The following is a 21,882-nucleotide window of genomic DNA, read 5'->3' as shown; positions in this document are numbered from 1 at the left end:
AAGACAGTGTAGATAGAACACCAAGGTTGACTTACCAACTCCCAGGAAAAGAGGCCATGTAGAATTACGCAATTTGTCTGTGTGGCTTTGAAACCAGAACACAGTAAGCTAATTGAATGACTTTGAGCATGATGCTGGATATCAACGTGCATGTTCATCAGTAAAATATTATTTCGTTCAGTGTGGACAGGCCTAAGCCAAACCATTCAAACTTAATGCAAAAACTAATTTGGTTTTCAATAGAAACTTGGTGAATAAGTTAAGAAGCACAATGGAAAAGCAAACGTTCAACTACGACAGGATGTGTTCATTAAGGCACATAACCAAAATGTTTTGCAATGGAAAAGGAAAATCAGTATTACTTATTGGACAAGTCCAGTTAGAGAGACTCTCTGTTTCAGTCCATTTGGTGCCTAAGGAACACGACCCAGTGGCCAGGGCTATAAGGAATGGGTACACTACCTTATCAAGAAGCTGTCCAGCTGACGCAGGATTCTTTGGGCTTTAGCCTCACTGCCCAGAATAGTCCTGGCCTCTCTCATGGCCCCATCAACAGCCTAGTAAACAGAACAACATACAGTATTAGCACATAAAACCTGACCCTGTACAGTCAAAATAGCTTAGAGCAGGGATGGGATTTATTCCATGAAAACTCAATTCAGTGTAGAAACGTATGAAATTCAGTGTAGTGTTAGGTTCTAATTCTCAGAGTAAAAAAACTCTACGGACACTATGAAAAGCTTAACCAAGACACTATGAAAAGCTTAACCAAGACACTATGAAAAGCTTAACCAAGACACTATGAAAAGCTTAACCAAGACACTATGAAAAGCTTAACCAAGACTCTATGAAAAGCTTAACCAAGACACTATGAAAAGCTTAACCAAGACACTATGAAAAGCTTAACCAAGACACTATGAAAAGCTGAACCAAGACACTATGAAAAGCTGAACCAAGACACTATGAAAAGCTTAACCAAGACACTATGAAAAGCTTAACCAAGATTATTCTGCCCAGAGGACCAATACCGCTGCATTCAGACAAAACATGTTTCCACCAAATCTTTATTTTATTTCTCCGTTATTTTACCAGGTGAGTTGACTGAGAACACGTTCTCATTTACAGCAACCGTGATGGTTTGAGGGCCAGATTGGGAATTTAGCCAGGACACCGTGGTTAACACCACTACTCTTACGATAAGTGCCATGGGATCTTTTATGACCTCAGAGAGTCAGGACACCCGTTTTAACATCCCATACGAAAGACGGCACCCTACACAGGGCCCCCAATCCCCAATCACTGTCCTGGGGCATTGGGATATGTTTTAGACCAGAGGAAAGAGTGCCTCCTACCGGCCCTCCAACACCACTTCCAGCAGCATCTGGTCTCCCATCCAGGGACTGACCAGGACCAACCCTGCTTAGCTTCAGAAGCAAGCCAGCAGTGGTATGCAGGGTGGTATGCTGCTGGTAAGCTGCTGGTAAGCTGCTGGCACCACAAGTATATATACTCCAATTTAGGCACAACTCCTTCTCTCCAATCCTTACATCTATTATGGTTTGACAGGAAGACAAAGTAATAGGGTAATAAACCATCATTTCTTCTTTAAGGGCATCTGACCTGACCTCAACCTCTCATTTGCCTAATCCACAGATGTCCACCCGTCTCCCCTATAGCAATCGTGTGACTTCCTCCCATCCAACCAGCACATTCCAAAGCCATCTGGCTCCTACGGATAACCATTAACTTCTGATGTAAAACCCCTCTAAACCTCAGCACTCCATCAGTGACATGAATAAGTATATTTTCATATTCTCAGAACCCAACAGTAGAAATGTATGAAATTCAGTGCATTTATTAAATATTTCTGATTTATGGTGCTCATTGTTTTGAGGTGTGAAAATATCAGACAAACTTTGGTTTTGGAGGGTAATGTCAGTTTAAATAGAATTATGTCAAGGTTGACATGTTAATATGAAGCTTATATAAAACCATGCGGGAGAAAAAGCTACATATGTGTAGTATGAAAACGAAGAAGAACATGTTCAGGTCAAAGAAAGAGTAGGGCTGAACACAGACAAGTACTAGAAGAAGTAGTAGTAATCCAATAGGTTTCAACCTGTATGACGTCAATGGCCAGAGGACAGAAGCAGTACCCATCAATGAGTTCTGGACTCTTTCCACTGAGCCAACCCTCCTCCTCCTTACTGAGAGCCTTGGAGAACCAGGTCCCGACTTTACTCTGAAATCGACATAGGTCATCACAAGTCTGTAAGTTTGACACTATAGTTCTGAAAGACATTGTATACAACATTGTAAAATAATACATTATTTCCAATTCTAAAGCACTCTGAAAGTAGCCTGGTCCCAGATATGTTTGTATTATCTTGCCAAGCCCTATGGTTATTAACACACCATAGCAGTTGGCAAGACAGCACAAACAGATCTGGGACCAGGCTACTCTGAAAGTACACACTCTTAGAAAAAAGGGTTCCGAAAGGGTTCTTCGGCTGTTCTCATAGGAGAACCCTTTTTGGTTCCATGTAGAACCCTCTGTGGAAAGGGTTCTACCTGGAGCCATTGTCACGTTCTGACCTTTATTTCCTTTGTTTTGTCTTTATTTAGTATGGTCAGGGCGTGAAGTCTATGTTTTGTGTTTCCATGTTTTTCTATTTCTGTGTTTGGCCTGATATGGTCCTCAATCAGAGGCAGCTGTTTATCGTTGTCCCTGATTGAGAACCATATTTAGGTAGCCTGGTTTTCATTGCTGTTTTGTGGGTGTTTGTTTCCTGTGTCAGTGTTTGTGCCACACGGGACTGTTTCGTTTAATTTCACTTTGTTATTTTTGTATTCTGTCGTGTTCAGTTTTTCTATTAAAACATGGACACTTACCACGCTGCGTTTTGGTCCGATCCTTGCTACACCTCTTCAGATGAAGAAGAGAAAATCTGTCGTTACAGCCATAAAGGTTTATTCAAGGGTTATCCTATGGGGAGAGCTGAAAAACCCTTTTGGAATTTTTTTTCTTTCTAAGAGTGTAGGGGTTGGAAAGATAGCGCAAATATCTTGGACCAGGCTACTTTCAGAGTGCTTAAGAATTTGATGATTCTTTTTTTTTTCTAAGAGTGTATGTTCGTTAACACACCATAGGAGTTGGCAAGACAGCACAAACAGATCTGGGACCAGGTTACTCTGAAAGGATGGTCTAGACGTATACACATGGATTTAGCCTGTTCATTAGATTTAGCTGTTTCTGGCATCCTGTTTACCTCTTTTTGTAGTAGATACTGCTCCTCCAATGTTGTGAGATCCTTCTCAGATAAAAGAGTTCCCAAAGACTCCATGTTGATGTGCCCCTCAAGGTCTTTGTGTTTTAAGATGTCACTGAAACAGATATAAACATGGTATATATAACATGTTGTAAATGACATCGTGTCATTGATAGAAACCATACGAGACATCTCAGAAACACTCAAAGACTGTACAAGGAAGGAGGATAATGTAGAAAAACTTCAGCTATCAGCTACGCAAAATATGCAGCATTTATGTTAGCAGACTTTCTAAAAAGGGGAACTAGCCTTTTTTAAAAGAGGAAGGTCAGGATTTTACAACTTTCTTAAATGATTCATCATAATGTAAATAGTCTATGGGTCTGGAGAAACTATAATCCATGGTTCAGTTCTTTAAACAGCCACTACAAACTTCAGCTAACTTTAGCCACTGCTAGCTAACAATCAATGGCAGTGATAGGGGAAATTGTGCAATTTTCTAAATGTAATGGCCCAATCAACTCAAATCAACTACATATGCGGTTTGACCTACTTAAATGTGATTTGGACATTTTATAAAGAAAATTGCCCCTATCACTTCCACTGAGTGTTAACAAGCCCTTTAATAATCCAGGGCAACTGCCCTCCCATTTCCCACTTACTTTGGATAGTAATTGTTCACCCAGCAGAGGAGGTAGTTACAGTCATCCACATCGAGCCCAGAGCGGGCCAGTTCTGTTAACCTTGCTGAGAACTTCTGATGGTAAAGTCTCACATACAAGTTGCACACGTCAAAGTCTGGGGGGTAGCAGTCCCTTATGTCCCTGGCCACCCTGAGAATGTCCTCCTTCAGACGCTTGCCCATCCTACATACCTCCCTTTTCATGGACGTTGACAGGTTGTCCACACTGCTAACGCTAATATTGTCCTCCTCCACTGTCGCATTCCTCATTTGAGAATCCACCATTTTTTTAAGCAGGGTGTCGTGGATGAGCCGGCACTGGTGTGGCCGCCACACGGGGGCCTCGCTGCTGCCCTCGGGCCGCCCTTCCCATTGCTGGTCCTTCTCTTCCAGCAGCGTTATGGTTTCCACCGCACTCCGAAGTATCTCTAGGTGTTCTCCTGAGGGTGTGGAACTAAAGGTGGTGTGAACTGCCATCCATAAGTGGAGCAGCAGGGTTTCATAGTCTTTTTGCAGCGTGTCTTTATCATCCTCGTTGCAAACCTGAACCAACCCCTCTACTGTCATGGTTTCTTGGCCAAAGAGCTGATCCTCTCGCAAGAGCAACTGCTGGCAAGCCTCCACCAAGCGATTTTCCTTCAGGTTCTCCAAAAAGTCCATAATCACCTCTGAAAAAAAAAAAAAAAATTCACAGACCACCAAGTACAATGATTGAAGAGTTATTTTAGTGCAGTCTGTACGTGACAATGAATGGAGACACACATACATATATATATATATATATATATATATATATATATATATATATATATATATATATATATATATATATATATATATATATATATATATATATATATATATATACACATACATATATATATACATATACATATACATATACATATATATATACACATACATATATATATACATATACATATACATATACATATATATATATATATATATATATATATATATATATATATATATATACACTGCTCAAAAACATAAAGGGAACACTTAAACAAAACAATTTAACTCCAAGTCAATCACACTTCTGTGAAATCAAACTGTCCACTTAGGAAGCAACACTGATTGACAATCAATTTCACATGCTGTTGTGCAAATGGTATAGAAAACAGGTGGAAATTATAGGCAATTAGCAAGACACCCCCAATAAAGGAGTGGTTCTGCAGGTGGGGACCACAGACCACTTCTCAGTTCCTATGCTTCCTGGCTGATGTTTTGGTCACTTTTGAATGTTGGCGGAGCGTTCACTCTAGTGGTAGCATGAGACGGAGTCTACAACCCACACAAGTGGCTTAGGTAGTGCAGCTCATCCAGGATGGCACATCAATGCGAGCTGTGGCAAGAAGGTTTGCTGTGTCTGTCAGCGTAGTGTCCAGACCATGGAGGCACTACCAGGAGACAGGCCAGTACATCAGGAGACGTGGAGGAGGCCGTAGGAGGACAACAACCCAGCAGCAGGACCGCTACCTCCGCCTTTGTGCAAGGAGGAGCACGGCCAGAGCCCTGTAAAATGACCTCCAGCAGGTCACAAATGTGCATGTGTCTGCTCAAACGGTCAGAAACTCCATGAGGGTGGTATGAGGGCCCGACGTCCACAGGTGGGGGTTGTGCTTACAGCCCAACACCGTGCAGGACGTTTTTCATTTGCCAGAGAACACCAAGATTGGAAAATTCGCCACTGGCGCCCTGTGCTCTTCACAGATGAAAGCAGGTTCACACTGAGCACATGTGACAGTCTGGAGACGCGGTGGAGAATGTTCTGCTGCCTGCAACATCCTCCAGCATGACCGGTTTGGCGGTGGGTCAGTCATGGTGTGGGGTGGCATTTCTTTGGGGGGCTGCACAGCCCTCCATGTGCTCGCCAGAGGTAGCCTGACTGCCATTAGGTACCGAGATGAGATCCTCAGACCCCTTGTGAGACCATATGCTGGTGCGGTTGGCCCTGGGTTCCTCCTAATGCAAGACAATGCTAGACCTCATGTGGCTGGAGTGTGTCAGCAGTTCCTGCAAGAGGAAGGCATTGATGCTCTGGACTGGCCCGCCCGTTCCCCAGACCTGAATCCAATTGAGCACTTCTGGGACATCATGTCTCGCTCCATCCACCAACGCCACGTTGCACAACAGACTGTCCAGGAGTTGGCGGATGCTTTAGTCCAGGTCTGGGAGGAGATCCCTCAGGAGACCATCCGCCACCTCATCAGGAGCATGCCCAGGCATTGTAGGGAGGTCATACAGGCACGTGGAGGCCACACACACTACTGAGCCTCATTTTGACTTGTTTTAAGGAGATTACATCAAAGTTGGATCAGCCTGTAGTGTAGTTTTCCACTTTAATTTTGAGTGTGACTCCAAATCCAGACCTCCATGGGTTGATAAATTTGATTTCCATTCAACATTTTTGTGTGATTTTGTTGTCAGCACATTCAACTATGTAAAGAAAAAAGTATTTAATAAGAATATTTCATTCATTCTGATCTAGCATGTGTTATTTTAGTGTTCCCTTTATTTTTTTGAGCAGTGTATATATAGTGCAAATAATTTCTCATGGTGAACGAAAATATAATGACACTTAATTTTTTCATTTAGAATTCCTCTGTAAGGATGATAAATATGACAAATCAATATACTGAGCTAGTAGGCTAGTACTTCATACAGGCTACTTCACAGTATAGTACATTGGAGTTAACCTTAAAGTAGACAGCTTAGTCTATATACTTCACACCCTTGTCTTTTTCCACATTTTGTTGTGCCGGATTTTTAAATGGATTAAATAGAGATGGTAGTCACTGGCCTACACACAATACCGCATAATGTCAAAGTGGAATTATATTTTCAGACATTAACTATTTATGTTATGGGTATGCTTGTAATTGTTAAGGACTGGGGAGCTTTTCAGTATAAAAAACGAACAGAATGGAACTAAGCACAGGCAAAATCCTAGCGGAAAACCTGGTTCAGTCTGCTTTCCACGAGACTAGGAGATGAATTCCATCAGGACAATAACCTAAAACACAAGGCCAAATCTACATTGGAATTGCTTCCCAAGTAGACAGTGAATGTTCCTGAGTGGCCGAGTTACAGTTTTGACTTAAATCTACTTGAAAATCTATGGCAAGACCTGAAAATGGTTGTCTAGTAATGATCAACAACCAATTTGACAAAGAATTTTGAAAAAGATAAATGGGGAAATGTTGCACAGTCCAGGAGTGGAAAGCGCTTAGAGATTTACCCAGAAAGACTCAAAGATTGAATTGCTGCCAATGTGTCACTACTTCTGCCGAAGTTGGTCCCTCTCCTTGTTCGGGCGGCATTCGGCGGTCGACGTCACCGGCTTTCTAGTCACCACCGATCCATGTTTCAATTTCCATTTGTTTTGTCTTCATTATACACACCTGGTTTCCATTTGTTTTGTCTTCATTATACACACCTGGTTTCCATTTGTTTTGTCTTCATTATACACACATGGTTTCCATTTGTTTTGTCTTCATTATACACACCTGGTTTCCATTCCATAATCAATGTTCCTTATTTAACCCTCTGGCTTCCCTTTCTGTTTTGTGAGTGTGTCACGACTTCTGCCGAAGTCGTTGCCTCTCCTTGTTCGGGCGGTGCTCGGCGTTCGATGTCACCGGTCTTCTAGCCATCATTGATCCATTTTTAATTTTCCATTGGTTTTGTCTTGTCTTCCCACACACCTGTTTTCAATCCCATTCATTACCTGTTGTGTATTTAACCCTCTGTTTCCCCTCATGTCTTTGTCAGAGATTATTTATTGTCAGTGTAGTGTTTTTTGTATAGGTGCGCAACGGGTCTTCGAACCCATATTTGTTTATATTCATTTTTCTATTTAGTGTTATGGAGCATGTTACTTGGAAATATATTAAAAGACTCCATTTTACACTCCGTTTGACTCTCCTGCGCCTGACTTCCCTGCCACCTATACACATATATCTGACAGAGTGATTGTCATTGTCATGTGGGTTCGTTCTTTGTGCTCTGGATATTTGTATTTTTCCTTGTTGGAACATTACTTACATTTTGAGTAAATTCAGATGATTACTCATACCTGTGTCCTGCGCCTGACTCCGCTTATCCATTCACCTAATCGCTGACACAATGGTGCTTCTACAAACGATTGACTCAGGGGTTTGAATACTAATGTAAATTAGATATTTATGTATTTCGTTTTCAATAAATGTGTGTTTTTTTTTTCTTCAAAAAACAAGATTCCATTTTGTAATTATGGGGTAATGTGTGAGAAATAAATACATATTTAGGCAATTTTGAATTCAGGCAGTAACACAACAAAATGTGGAATAAGTCAAGGAGTGTGAATAGTTTCTGAAAACGCTGTAAATTATACACACATCAGATAGAATGCTGAAGACAAATTCTGACCAATTAATACTGTAGTTAAATGTACCTGTTTGAGGAGGATTGCTCTCCACTCTGGGTTTGGGGCTCCGTGGACGTCGCACAAAGCCTGATATTTTAGGCATTTTCAGTTTCTTCTTAAACTTCCCATGTACTGTTTTGGGACTGCCCTGCATTGCAGGCGATAGATTAACCATTGCTGCCACCAGGTCGGGTCCAAGCACACCCACTTCCTCTATAAAAAAACAAACATATTTTGTACAGTCGTCAATATTCTATCTTTATAAAAACCTATCATGGCATTGCACAATTTTTTTTCTATCGCCTATTATTAATCCGCAACCTCTTACCATTACCATACCATCTTACCATTCATTGTTGCACGGTTAAAGGTCGATAAACAAACTGGATATGAAGTTATAGGCTACAATAGTGGGTTAAACATAATAACAAAAGGCAACACTATTAACACACAGCGTGGGAATGATATGACCGCAGGTGCGCAAGAGAGCCAGTGTTATGTCATAAGGCTGATATCTGAGTGGGAGTGACTAACAAAATCAATGGGGCCCCCCCGGAGGTCAGGGTCCCTGGAAACCTACCCTGTGTGCCCGATCGCTATTCGGCCATGATTACTACAAGTTTAGATTGCTGGCTAGATTAATTTACCAATTGAACAATTGTTAGGCGACATGCTAATCAAATCAAATAAAATAGTATTTTGTCACATGCTCCAAATACAACAGGTGTAAACCTTACCGTGAAATGCTTACTTACAAGCCCTTAACCAACAATACAGTTCAAGAAATAGTGAACAAAATATGTACTAAATAAACTAAAGTTCAAATGAAATAACGATGCTATATACAGGGGGGTACCGGTACCGAGTCAATGTGGAGGCTATATACAGGGGGTACCGGTACCGAGTCAATGTGGAGGCTATATACAGGGGGTACCGGTACCGAGTCAATGTGGAGGCTATATACAGGGGGTACCGGTACAGAGTCAATGTGGAGGCTATATACAGGGGGTACCGGTACAGAGTCAATGTGGAGGCTATATACAGGGGGTACCGGTACAGAGTCAATGTGGAGGCTATATACAGGGGGGTACCGGTACCGAGTCAATGTGGAGGCTATATACAGGGGGTACCGGTACCGAGTCAATGTGGAGGCTATATACAGGGGGTACCGGTACCGAGTCAATGTGGAGGCTATATACAGGGGGTACCGGTACCGAGTCAATGTGGAGGCTATATACAGGGGGGTACTGGTACAGAGTCAATGTGGAGGCTATATACAGGGGGGTACTGGTACAGAGTCAATGTGGAGGCTATATACAGGGGGTACCGGTACCGAGTCAATGTGGAGGCTATATACAGGGGGTACCGGTACCGAGTCAATGTGGAGGCTATATACAGGGGGTACCGGTACAGAGTCAATGTGGAGGCTATATACAGGGGGTACCGGTACCGAGTCAATGTGGAGGCTATATACAGGGGGTACCGGTACCGAGTCAATGTGGAGGCTATATACAGGGGGTACCGGTACCGAGTCAATGTGGAGGCTATATACAGGGGGTACCGGTACCGAGTCAATGTGGAGGCTATATACAGGGGGTACCGGTACCGAGTCAATGTGGAGGCTATATACAGGGGGTACCGGTACCGAGTCAATGTGGAGGCTATATACAGGGGGTACCGGTACCGAGTCAATGTGGAGGCTATATACAGGGGGTACCGAGTCAATGTGGAGGCTATATACAGGGGTACCGGTACCGAGTCAATGTGGAGGCTATATACAGGGGGTACCGGTACAGAGTCAATGTGGAGGCTATATACAGGGGGTACCGGTACAGAGTCAATGTGGAGGCTATATACAGGGGGTACCGGTACCGAGTCAATGTGGAGGCTATATACAGGGGGTACCGGTACCGAGTCAATGTGGAGGCTATATACAGGGGGTACCGGTACCGAGTCAATGTGGAGGCTATATACAGGGGGGTACCGGTACCGAGTCAATGTGGAGGCTATATACAGGGGGTACCGGTACCGAGTCAATGTGGAGGCTATATACAGGGGGTACCGGTACCGAGTCAATGTGGAGGCTATATACAGGGGGTACCGGTACCGAGTCAATGTGGAGGCTATATACAGGGGGTACCGGTACCGAGTCAATGTGGAGGCTATATACAGGGGGTACCGGTACCGAGTCAATGTGGAGGCTATATACAGGGGGTACCGGTACCGAGTCAATGTGGAGGCTATATACAGGAGGTACCGATACCGAGTCAATGTGGAGGCTATATACAGGAGGTACCGGTACCGAGTCAATGTGGAGACTATATACAGGGGGTACCGGTACCGAGTCAATGTGGAGGCTATATACAGGGGGTACCGGTACCGAGTCAATGTGCGGGGGTACAGGTTAGTCTAGTTAATTTGTACATGTAGGTAGGGGTAAAGTGACTATGCATAGATAATAAACAGTGAGTAGCACTGTAAAAAGCACTGTAAAAACAAAGGGAGGGGAGGCGTGTCAACGTAAATAGTCCAGGTGGTCATTTGATTCATTGTTCAGTAGTCTTATGGCTTGGGGGTAGAATCTGTTAAGGAGCCTTTTGGTCCTAGATTTGGCACTCCAGTGCCGCTTGCCGTGCGGTAGCAGAGAGAACAGTCTATGACTTGGGTGACTGGAGTCTTTGACATCTTTTGGGGCCTTGCTCTGACACCGCCTAGCATATACAGATGAAGTTAGAAGTTTACATACACCTTAGCCAAATACATTTAAACTTAGTTCTTCACAATTCCTGACATTTAATCCTAGTAAAAATTCACTGTTTTAGGTAAGTTAGGATCACCATTTTATTTTAAGAATATGAAATGTCAGAATAATAGTAGAGAGAATGATTTATTTCAGCTTCTATTCCTTTCATCACATTCCCAGTGCATCAGAAGTTTACATACACTCAATTAGTATTTGGTAGCATTGCCTTTAAATTGTTTAACTTGGGTCAAACATTTCGGGTAGCCTTCCACAAGCTTCCCAAAATAAGTTGGGGGAATTTTGGCCCATTCCTCCTGACAGAGCTGGTGTAACTGAGTGTAACTGAGTCAGGCCTCCTTGCTCATACACGCTTTTTCAGTTCTGTACACAAATTGTCTATGGGATTGAGGTCAGGGCTTTGTGATGGCCACTCCAAATACCTTGCTTTGTTGTACTTAAGCCATTTTGCCACAACTTTGGAAGTATGCTTGGGGTCATTGTCCGTTTGGAAGATCCATTTTCAACCAACCATGTGCAGTTGCAAACCGTAGTTTGGCTTTTTATATCGGTTTTGGAGCAGTGGCTTCTTCCTTGCTGAGCGGCCTTTCAGGTTATGTCGATATAGGACTCGTTTTACTGTGGATTTAGATACTTTTGTACCCGTTTCCTCCACCATCTTCACAAGGTCCTTTGCTGTTGTTCTGGGATTGATTTGCACTTTTCGCACGAAAGTACGTTCATCTCTAGGAGACAGAATGCGTCTCCTTCCTAAGCGATATGACGGCTGCATGGTCCCATGTTGTTTATACTTGCGTACTTGTGGAGGTCTACATTTTTTTTCAGAGGTCTTGGCTGATTTCTTTTGATTTTCCCATGATGTCAAGCAAAGAGGCACTGAGTTTGAAGGTAGGCCTTGACATACATCCACAGGTACACCTCCAATTGACTCAAATGGTGTCAATTAGCCTATCAGAAGCTTCTAAAGCCAAGACATAATTTTCTGACATTTTAAAGGCACAGTCAACTTAGTGTATGTAAACTTCTGACCCACTGGAATTGTGATACAGTGAATTATAAGGGAAATAATCTGTTTGTAAACAATTGTTGGAAAAATTACTTGTGTCATGCACAAAGTAGATGTCCTAACAGACTTGGCAAAACTATAATTTGTTAACAAGAAATTTGTGGAGTGGTTGAAAAATTAGTTTTAATGACTCCAACCTAAGTGTATGTAAACCTCCGACTTCAACTGTAGGTCCTGGATGTCAGGAAGCTTGGCCCCAATGATGTACTGGGCCATACGCACCACCCTCTGTAGCACCTTATGGTTAGATGCCGAGCAGTTGCCATACCAGGCATTGATGCAACCGGTCAGGATGCTCTTGATGGTGCAGCTGCAGAACTTTGAGGATCTGGGGACCCATGCCAAATCTTTTCAGTCTCCTGAGGGGGAAAAGGTGTTGTCGTGCCCTCTTTGCGACTGTCTTGGTGATGTGTACACCAAGGAACTTGAAACTTTTTACCCGCTCCACTACAGCCCTGTCGATGTGAATGGGACTTCTTCAGGATCGGTGTCCCGTCCGTGGGATGGTTGAGCTAACGTAGGCTAATGTGATTCGACTGAGGTTGTAAGAAACAAAAGAAAATCCCAGAACATAGACATGTCTGACATGGGCAGATATCTTAAATTATTGTCATCTAACTGCACTGTCCAATTTACAGTAGCTATTACAGTGAAAGGATAACATGCTATTGTTTGAGGAGAGTGCACAATTATGAACCTGAAATGTATGAATAAACCAATTAGGCACATTTGGGCAGTCTTGATACAACATTTTGAATAGATATGCAATGGTTCATTGGATCACCAAAACTTTGCACATACAGTGCTGCCATCTAGTGGCCAAAGTCTAAATTGCGCATGGGCTAGAAAAAATAATTTTGGCCTTTCTCTTGCATTTCTAAGATAATTGTTCACATTTTTTTTTTTTTTTTTCTTTGTATTATCTTTTATCAGATCTAATGTGTTATATTCTCCTACATTCCTTTCACATTTCCACAAACTTCAAAAGCGTTTCCTTTCAAATGGTGTCAAGAATAGGCATATCCTTGCTTCAAGTCCTGAGCTACAGGCAGTTAGATTTGGGTATTTCATTTTCCTGTAGTCCACGATCAGCTCCTTTGTCTTGCTCACATTGAGGTAGAGGCTGTTGTCCTGGCAACACACTGCCAGGTCTTTGACTGACTGTCAGTGACTGACATAACAACTGTTGATGCACAACCAAATTTTGAAATTGCACCTAGTGTATTTTACTACTCTAATGCCCCGTACATACACATCGTGATGTATTTTGGGAGATTACAAAAAAAAACTTTTAATTCAATATAGGAGAAACATTTTGTTCAGGTTACAATAAAACATGATTTGTTTAGTAACTTTTTCCTCAACTTGTTTCTCTAAATTTCTAGCAAGTCAAACTAGCTTACAGAGCATTACCATCACAACTAAAATGGGAGGCAACATTGATATAATTGGCTTAAATCACCCATGCAGTCTATTTAATTTAATCTTTAAATTATCACTGTGTCTAATATATCACTGTGTGTGTATATTTCAAGAATATACACTATCGTTCAAAAGTTTAGGGTCACTTAGAAATGTCCTTGTTTAAAGAAAAGCACATTTTTTGTCCATTAAAATAACATCAAGTTAATCAGAAATACAGTGTAGACATTGTTAGTGTTGTAAATGACTACTGTAGCTGGAAACGGCTGATTACTTATGGAATATCTACATAGGAGTACAGAGGCCCATTATCAGCAACCATCACTCCTGTGTTCCAATGGCACGTTGTGTTAGTTAATCCAAGTTTATCATTTTAAAAGGCTAATTGATCATTAGAAAACCCTTTTGCAATTATGTTAGCACAGCTGAAAACTGTTGCTCTGATTAAAGAAGCAATAAAACAAAGAATCTGGAGCATCAGCATTTGTGGGTTCGATTACAGGCTCAAAATGGCCAGAAACAAATAACTTTCTTCTGAAACTCGTTAGTTTATTCTTGTTCTGAGAAATGAAGGCTATTCCATGTTAGAAATGAAGGCTATTCCATGTTAGAAATGAAGGCTATTCCATGTTAGAAATGAAGGCTATTCCATGTGAGAAATTGCCAAGAAACTGAAGATCTCGTAAAATGCTGTGTACTACTCCCTTCACAGACCAGCGCAAACTGGCTCTAACCAGAATAGAAAGCCTTCAATCGCAAGGAGCGCTGCGATACCACTCCGTTGCAAGGGTCCCCGTTGAAATGACATCCGGTGAAACGTAACAGACTGCTCAGATGTCATGTGAATAAGGCATAATGTGAATGAAGTATAAGGCTATTTACCTGGGTTATCATCCCCAGTTTTAATGACATTATCCATTGTTTCCTTGTCCCGCAGGTTGTTATGCTGTCTCAGGTCGGGGTACTCGGAGTAGTTAATCTTCAACTTTTTGTGGGTGTTACCGAAAGGCATGATTTCTTTCACCTGTGAGCAAGGATGAAACAATGTAATGTTAGTGGACGAAATACAGCAAATCAAATACCTTACACAGTTTAATAGGAAAAGGTTGAAATACTTTTTTATACTGCATGAAATGTGACGCAGTGGTAGGCTATTTAGGTGTCACAGTATTGCTTCCGCTCCTCTCCTCTCCTCGCCCCTACCTGGGGTCGAACCAGGGACTCTCTGCACACATCAACAACAGCCACCCACGAAGCATTGTTACCCATCGCTCCACAAAAGACACGACCCTTGCAGATTAAGGGGAACAACTACTTCAAGGTCTCAGAGCGAGTGACGTCGCCGATTGAAACGCTATTAGCGCGCACCACCGCTAACTAGCTAGCCATTTCGCATCGGTTACATAGGCACCCCCAGTTTAAAGAAATAGTACAAATGTCAGCATTTGCATCCCCATTCCTCAAGCCTCATGTCCACCAGTCTGCAATGGTACGCTGGGGATGCTGCGTTCTGTGTACCGCACATTTTCAACTTGTGCGTTGCTTTACCTTGTGGTGATACAAACAGTAGTACACACACAGACTCCAACTAGCTAGATTTGAGCTAGTTGAAAAGCGAAGCAAACGTGAGTTAGGTGTGGAAAATGCAGGCTAGACATCCCTTCCGGAAAAACAAAACTCCTATGCATCTGGTGGACATCAGCGTCAGGTCCTCAAAACAGACATGCTACTTTCCCTTATGGTATTATTTACAAAGTGTGCAACCAATGTGCCACAGATCAATCAAAACCTATGGGTTTGATGCTTTGTGTGTCAGAGTATACAGCAATTCTTGACACTTCTGCTGCCTGGAGAAAGGTTGGTGTAATGGTTTCTAATGTTTGTTTGCTTTTTTTCTGTGTGTGTGTGTGTGTGTGTGTTTAATACTAGTTAATCATTTGAATATTTATTTCACAGTTTGCAGAGGATGATTGTAGAGGAAGTGGCGCAAACTGAGAGACAACCACATCAAGGGGCAGAGAAGGAGAGCAGTATGAGTGAGGCAGCAGCTGCAAACCATAGGCCATAGCTGTTTAGCCATATCATTTATTTTAATAAGCCATTCATTAAGGTGATGGCAAGAGGCTTTCTCAGTTTCGGTCTCATTGTAGAATGAAAGATAACTTGTCATCCACCAGCAGCGTTGGGTAGGTTACTTTCTAAATGTAATCCGTTAGTTACTAGTTAACGGTCCAAAATTGTAAGTTACTTTTAGATTACTTTCCCCTTAAGAGGCATTGGAAGAATACTAAAATGCATGTTACCAATTGAACGACATCTATTGTAGGATAAATCAATGTTAAAGTTTACATAGCTGGCCACATATGGATGCTACATTTTACTTTATGGGCTGGTTATGTAGGCTTCTTCTAACCCATCGCTTTCTACTACATATAATAATATGATTTTAAAAAACAAAGTATATCAGAACCTCAGACATTCCAATAAATGCTATACCCGTTGAGCTTCAAGACTAGGACTTGGAAATATGGAAGTATAGATTAGCCAAATTGTTTTCCCTGAGTATAACCCCACTTATTAGCCAGCCCTACTGTTGTTTATGATTTTGTTGTCATGGAGGACTGATTGGGCTCATTGATTCGATTTGAAAAATAAATGCTGTGCTCATGGAATGGCATGCTTTGAGCACTACTGAAAAGTACTATTTACATGTGAACAATGAATGCCACATGCTTCATTTTCTATAGGCCTATTGTCACGTGTGCACCCTCTCCAGCCTCTAAGTCACCAGGCTGCTCGTTATGGCTCACACCGGTCACCATCGTTACGCGCACCTGCGCGTCATCAGACTCATTTGGATTCCATCACCACCCTGATGTCATTCCCTCTGGTTCCTTATAGCTTGCCTGTGTGCTGTTAGTGTTTCTTGCTTTGTATTATGTTCCGCTTATTTCATTAAAACACTCACTCCCTGAACTTGCTGACCGACTCTCAGCTCACTCGTTACAGAATAACGCCTCACCTAGGAGAAGCATCAGGGAGTGTTTACTTTTTCGGTGGGAATGAGGTCCGGTCCGGGAGCCGCTACAGGCTCTCATGCCTTCGCCGGATCGCCAGGCTCCCGTGCCTCAATCGGTCTGTCAGGTTCCTGCGCATCAGCAGGAGTGTCCGCTCCTGATCCCTGGGATCCTCCTTTTGGTTGGTGTCCTGCGGCTGGAGCCGAACGTGCCGGGTAGGGGGTACCATTATGTATGCTCTCTCTCTGCGGCGCTCTAGGTCGCCATGCTCCTGCGTCTCAGCCGGCTTGACAGGTTTTCTGCGCCTCAGCAGAGGTGACCGGTCCGCTCCTGATCTCCGGGATCGTAATTTTGGTCGGCGTCCTGCGGTTGAAGCCGTGCGTCGGGGAGGGGAGACTGTCACGTGTGCTCCCTCACTGGCCTCAAGGTCACCAGGCTGCTCGTTATGGAGCACCCCTGTCACCATCGTTACACACAACTGCGGTCATCAGACTCACCTGGACTACATCAACTCCCTGATTACCTTCCTTAAAAATGTCCCTCCCTTTGGTTCCTTCCACAGGCGTTATTGTTTGTTTCATGTCTGTGTGCTGTTAGTGTTTTGTTTTATGTTCCGTTTTATCTTATTAAACACTCACTCCCTTGCTTCCTGATTCTCCGTGCACTCGTTAAACCTATTGTTTACCTTTTTGTTGGTGACACTTTGATATCTTGATAATATGCAGCTGTTTAAAGGGCAAATCCACAGACGAAACAATAACAAAACGCCTCCCCGCCTCTGTTTTGGTAAAAAGCTGAGGGATGGGAATGGAGAAATGTAAACACTATCAGATTAATAGATAAAGCTATGGATGCAAGTGTAGCGTGGTTCATTCTGCGTTGTGTACTGTTAATTAGGACGCTGCCACAACTGAAGGTCTGCTAGTTGAATTATTTTTATTTACCCTGCACACGAAGAGGCAACACACATTATTTTAACCCTTGGCGGAGTCCTAGCTCTCAGGCACCTTGCTAGCCGAAATTCAGGCAAAAAGAGAACAATAAGGGGGTATGGAAATACAGATAACCCGCGATGGGCCAAACCAATAAGGGGGTACGGAAATACAGATAACCCGCGATGGGCCAAACCAATAAGGGGGTATGGAAATACAGATAACCCGCGATGGGCCAAACCAAAATATACAAAACTTTTACAATCACATGTAAGTACAATATTGATATGAAAGTGTTTGTGCACCAAAGAAAAACATTAGCTATGCAGCTGTAATTTAAAAAATACACTGAATTATTATTAAATTATTAACATCCCCTCTTGACCTGGCCTATTTGAATTGGTCCTTGTTTGCAACTTGGTGCATAATCTAGGGGAACAACGTCACACTGCTACACAAGGACTGACCATCCATGATATCAACATTTTTGTTTTAACCATGTTATGACGCTATACAGCGTTTGTTTACATTTACAAAATGTACAAACATTTGACAAAAACAAGGTTATATTTTATCTTTTCTCTTTCATTTCTCTTTGCTTATTTAACCTGTTCTTGCTATAACATGGATTTAGCCCTATTTGGCAAAATACCATCTTCGTATACCACCCCTGGCTTGTCACAACACAACTGATTGGCTCAAACACGTTAAGGAGGAAATGAATTCCACAAATTGACGTTTAATTTTAGTGCTTTCCAGGTGACTACCTCATGAAGCTGGTTGAGAGAATGCCAAGAGTGTGCAAAGCTGTCATCAAGGCAAAGGGTGGCTACTTTGAAGAATCTAAAATATATTTAGATTTCTTTAACACTTTTTGGTTACTACATGATTCCATATGTGTTATTTCATAGTTTTAATGGCTTCACTATTATTCTACAATGTAGAAAATAGTAAAAATAAGAAAAAACCTGGAATGAGTAGGTGTGTCCAAACTTTTGACTGGTACTGTATATATATATAATTTATACGTCCTAAAATGGAAGCAGCAACTACAGGTTGCCCCTTTTAAGTCTATCAGAAGTGTGTGAGTTTGAGCATGTGTCCATTAGGCCTATGGATTTATATATGTTTTTCAGCATATATTAGATTGAGCAATAAAAGCCCCACTTTTATTCCATAGGCTGGGATCTGCACTTTGCAGCTATTGCTAGAGCCCATTTTTCAATTGCTGTCCATTGGTTTAAAAAAAACAATGATTGACTGGCAGTTTACACTTCTTGAATTCAACCATTATTGGGTTCAAATACACATTGATTTGTGAACAGCCATCCACAACCACAAACAGTAAGGCACAAATAGCTAAATGAGAGAGCAGCAGTGTGAATCACACCAATGCGCTATGTAGATATCAATAATAATTTATATCCGTATCACCGTAGACTACACCACTGCTGTCATCCTTACCTCGAAGCGTTAATTAAAATTGGATAATCTTCGGATGATGACAGTAGTCGCACGATTGGAAGACATGGCTTGGACTTTAGTCTACAAAAGCCTATTCCTGCTCTTTCCCCGCGATCCATCAAACACATTTGGTGTGTCATCATAGTGGTCTCTGACTTGTGGTCAGACTCCCTCAGGTGGAACAAATTTAAATTTGCGAATTTTTTCAATGCTGATTTGAATATCATTGCGAAAACAGAAAAGTGTCACAGATTATCTTTCGCAAACATCGTTTCTGAATTGAAAAGTAATCCTCAAAGTAATCATCTAGTTTTCAAAAGTATATGTAAGTTTTCAAAAGTATATTACTCAAAAATGTCGGGTGATGTAACAGATGACAATTACATTTTTTTTTGTAACGGATATGTAATCCGTTACTACCAAACCCTGTCCACCAGTTGATCCTACAGTATTTATAGAAACAGCACAATTTCTCTTTGTGAAGAACCATTGCAATCGACTATAGTGGATTATATATGACTAATATATAGATTACAATATATAGACTATATAACATTGATATAATAATGAGAATAATAAGCATAATCATAATTATCAAGTTCAGCCTAATATTAACTTTAATTTAGAACTAAAAGTGTAGGCCTTGTAGTAGACAGATGAAAAAGCCATACAATGGTAGAAAACAATGAACAATATGACTTTTCAAATATTCCTTTAAATGTATGTATTGGCTAGTCAAAAAGGTATATTGTAGCCATCCCATGAACATATGTCGAAAGCTACACATATTCGTCTTCTTTGATGGTTCATCAACTTCCGTTTCTGTGACTGCGCAGAAAACTAGCTCGCGAGTTGGATTCGTTCAACGCATGCAACGCAAACCAGCCTGGTCCCAGCAACTTGTTGCAACTGCCCTTAGCGTCACATTGAAATTAATGGACTTTCGCCGGATCGCAAACAATTGGTGGGAGTCTGTATGTACGAGGCTTCATCACCGAGATAGGACACACCCAACCTACCCTCGGTGTTCACACGCATCCGAAATAGGATACAACCAACCTACCCTCGGTGTCCAAATCTAGCAACTTATTTTCTCTTGAATGTCAAAAATCTACAACACGAATTCGTTCAACGCATGCAACGCAAACCAGCCTGGTCCCAGCAACTTGTTGCAACTGCCCTTAGCGTCACATTGTAATTAATGGACTTCCGCGGTATCGCAAACAATTGGTGGGAGTCTGTCTGTACTAGGCTTCATCACCGAGATAGGACACACCCAACCTACCCTCGGTGTCCAAATCTAGCAACTGTCATTTTCTCTTCAATGTCAAAAATCTACAACATATAAATGGAATGCTTTATTTAAAATGCATGCATTCAAATGTAGGCTAAAGTGCGAGTATATACACTGTGCACTTTTGGTTGAAACCCTCGACTGCGTAGTACTCACCTCCATACAATACCTTGCAAATTGGACAGACTGCATGGTCTTGTCGATGTAAACTGCTATGGCAAACGTTAAATACAACCATTGTTCACACTAGATTGAGTCAGTTTTAACCAGGATAAAATATGACATGTCAGTTCGATTTAATCATCCAACATTTTGAAACCAAATCACTGACATCTACAAATCTAGATGCGCTTTCCCGAGATAGTCTAAAATATTTATTTCAACCTAAATTCCGAATGTTTAGCCATTGTCATCATATATGTGCTAAATACAAAGCACATTCGAGGCATTAAAACGATGACACAAATTAATGCATTTACCTATTTCTACAAGTAAACAATATATATATATATCCTACCTATGACGTTTTTCTTTGGGAAAAACACAAAACATTTATTTCGACCAGGAACGAACACACCGAAGGTAATTCTGGTGTTCAGAATTAAGCGGCTTTGCTACTTTTTTTCTATTAATTCTATCGGAGAGGGAATATGCAATTGCATATAGCGACAGCGCAATTTAACAGCCGAGACCTCTGAGCACGCACTGTTCTTGACAGTGCGTGATGGCCTCTCCCGAGTCCGTACGAGAGTTGTAGCGATGGGACAAGACTAACTACTAATTGGATACCACGAAATTGGGGAGGAACAAAAAAATAAAACATGGTGCTCTTCTTGAACGCTCTCATGATTGACAGTAGTTGGAGAGAATTGTATGGTATCAGTGACGACAGTACATTTATCAGCCCTGGAATGGATAGTGATATGCTCCTAGTAAGCCTGAATGTCTCCACACACAACAAAAACCGTGGTAAAGACAGATTCAGTTTGGATATTCGCCTGTCGTTTTCCTTACGACCATCAGGCTAGTTGAGAACAAGTTCTCATTTACAACTGCGACCTGGCCAATATAAAGCAAAGCAGTGTGACACAGACAACAACACAGAGTTACACATGGAGTAAACTATAAACAAGCCAATAACACAATAAACAAATCAATGACACAGTAGAAAAAATAAAGTCTATATACAGTGTGTGCAAAAGGCATGAGGAGGTAGGCAATAAATAGGCCATAGGAGCGAATAGTTACAATTTAGCAGATTAACACTGCAGTGATAAATGAGCAGATGATGATGTGCAAGTAGAGATACTGGTGTGCAAAAGAGCAGAAAAGTAAATAAAATAAAAACCGTATGGGGATGAGGTAGATAGATTGGGTGGGCTATTTACAAATGAACTATGTACAGCTGCAGCGATCGGTTAGCTGCTCAGATAGTTGATGTTTAAAGTTGGTGAGGGAAATAAGTCTCCAAGTTCAGCGATTTTTGCAATTCGTTCCAGTCACTGGCAGCAGAGAACTGGAAGGAAAGGCGGTCAAATGAGGT

The 21,882-nt window shown here is 41.8% G+C and overlaps 1 protein-coding gene across 2 annotated transcripts in view; it reads right to left on the bottom strand.

The window, feature by feature from the left end:
- LOC110529331 (tumor necrosis factor alpha-induced protein 2) overlaps positions 1–21,062 on the bottom strand; it is a 30,038-nt gene extending 8,976 nt beyond the window's left edge. Inside the window, exons 1-6 of one of the 2 annotated variants that reach the window (XM_021611464.2) lie at positions 20,857–21,062; positions 8,411–8,596; positions 3,932–4,619; positions 3,270–3,384; positions 2,120–2,242; positions 463–557 (exon numbers count right to left, since the gene is read on the bottom strand). In XM_021611464.2, the coding sequence (XP_021467139.2) occupies positions 463–557; positions 2,120–2,242; positions 3,270–3,384; positions 3,932–4,619; positions 8,411–8,558 (1,169 nt within the window). In that variant the 5' untranslated portion in view covers positions 8,559–8,596; positions 20,857–21,062. Of the gene's footprint in view, positions 1–462; positions 558–2,119; positions 2,243–3,269; positions 3,385–3,931; positions 4,620–8,410; positions 8,597–14,514; positions 14,657–20,856 lie in introns of those variants that run through there. The other variant, XM_036984693.1, reaches the window with a different exon arrangement.
- Positions 21,063–21,882: the final 820 nt, after the last annotated feature.

The sequence above is a fragment of the Oncorhynchus mykiss genome, chromosome 8 (assembly GCF_013265735.2).
Source record: "Oncorhynchus mykiss isolate Arlee chromosome 8, USDA_OmykA_1.1, whole genome shotgun sequence".
Lineage (NCBI taxonomy): Eukaryota > Metazoa > Chordata > Actinopteri > Salmoniformes > Salmonidae > Oncorhynchus > Oncorhynchus mykiss.
This window is presented reverse-complemented; position numbering and strand designations above follow the sequence as displayed.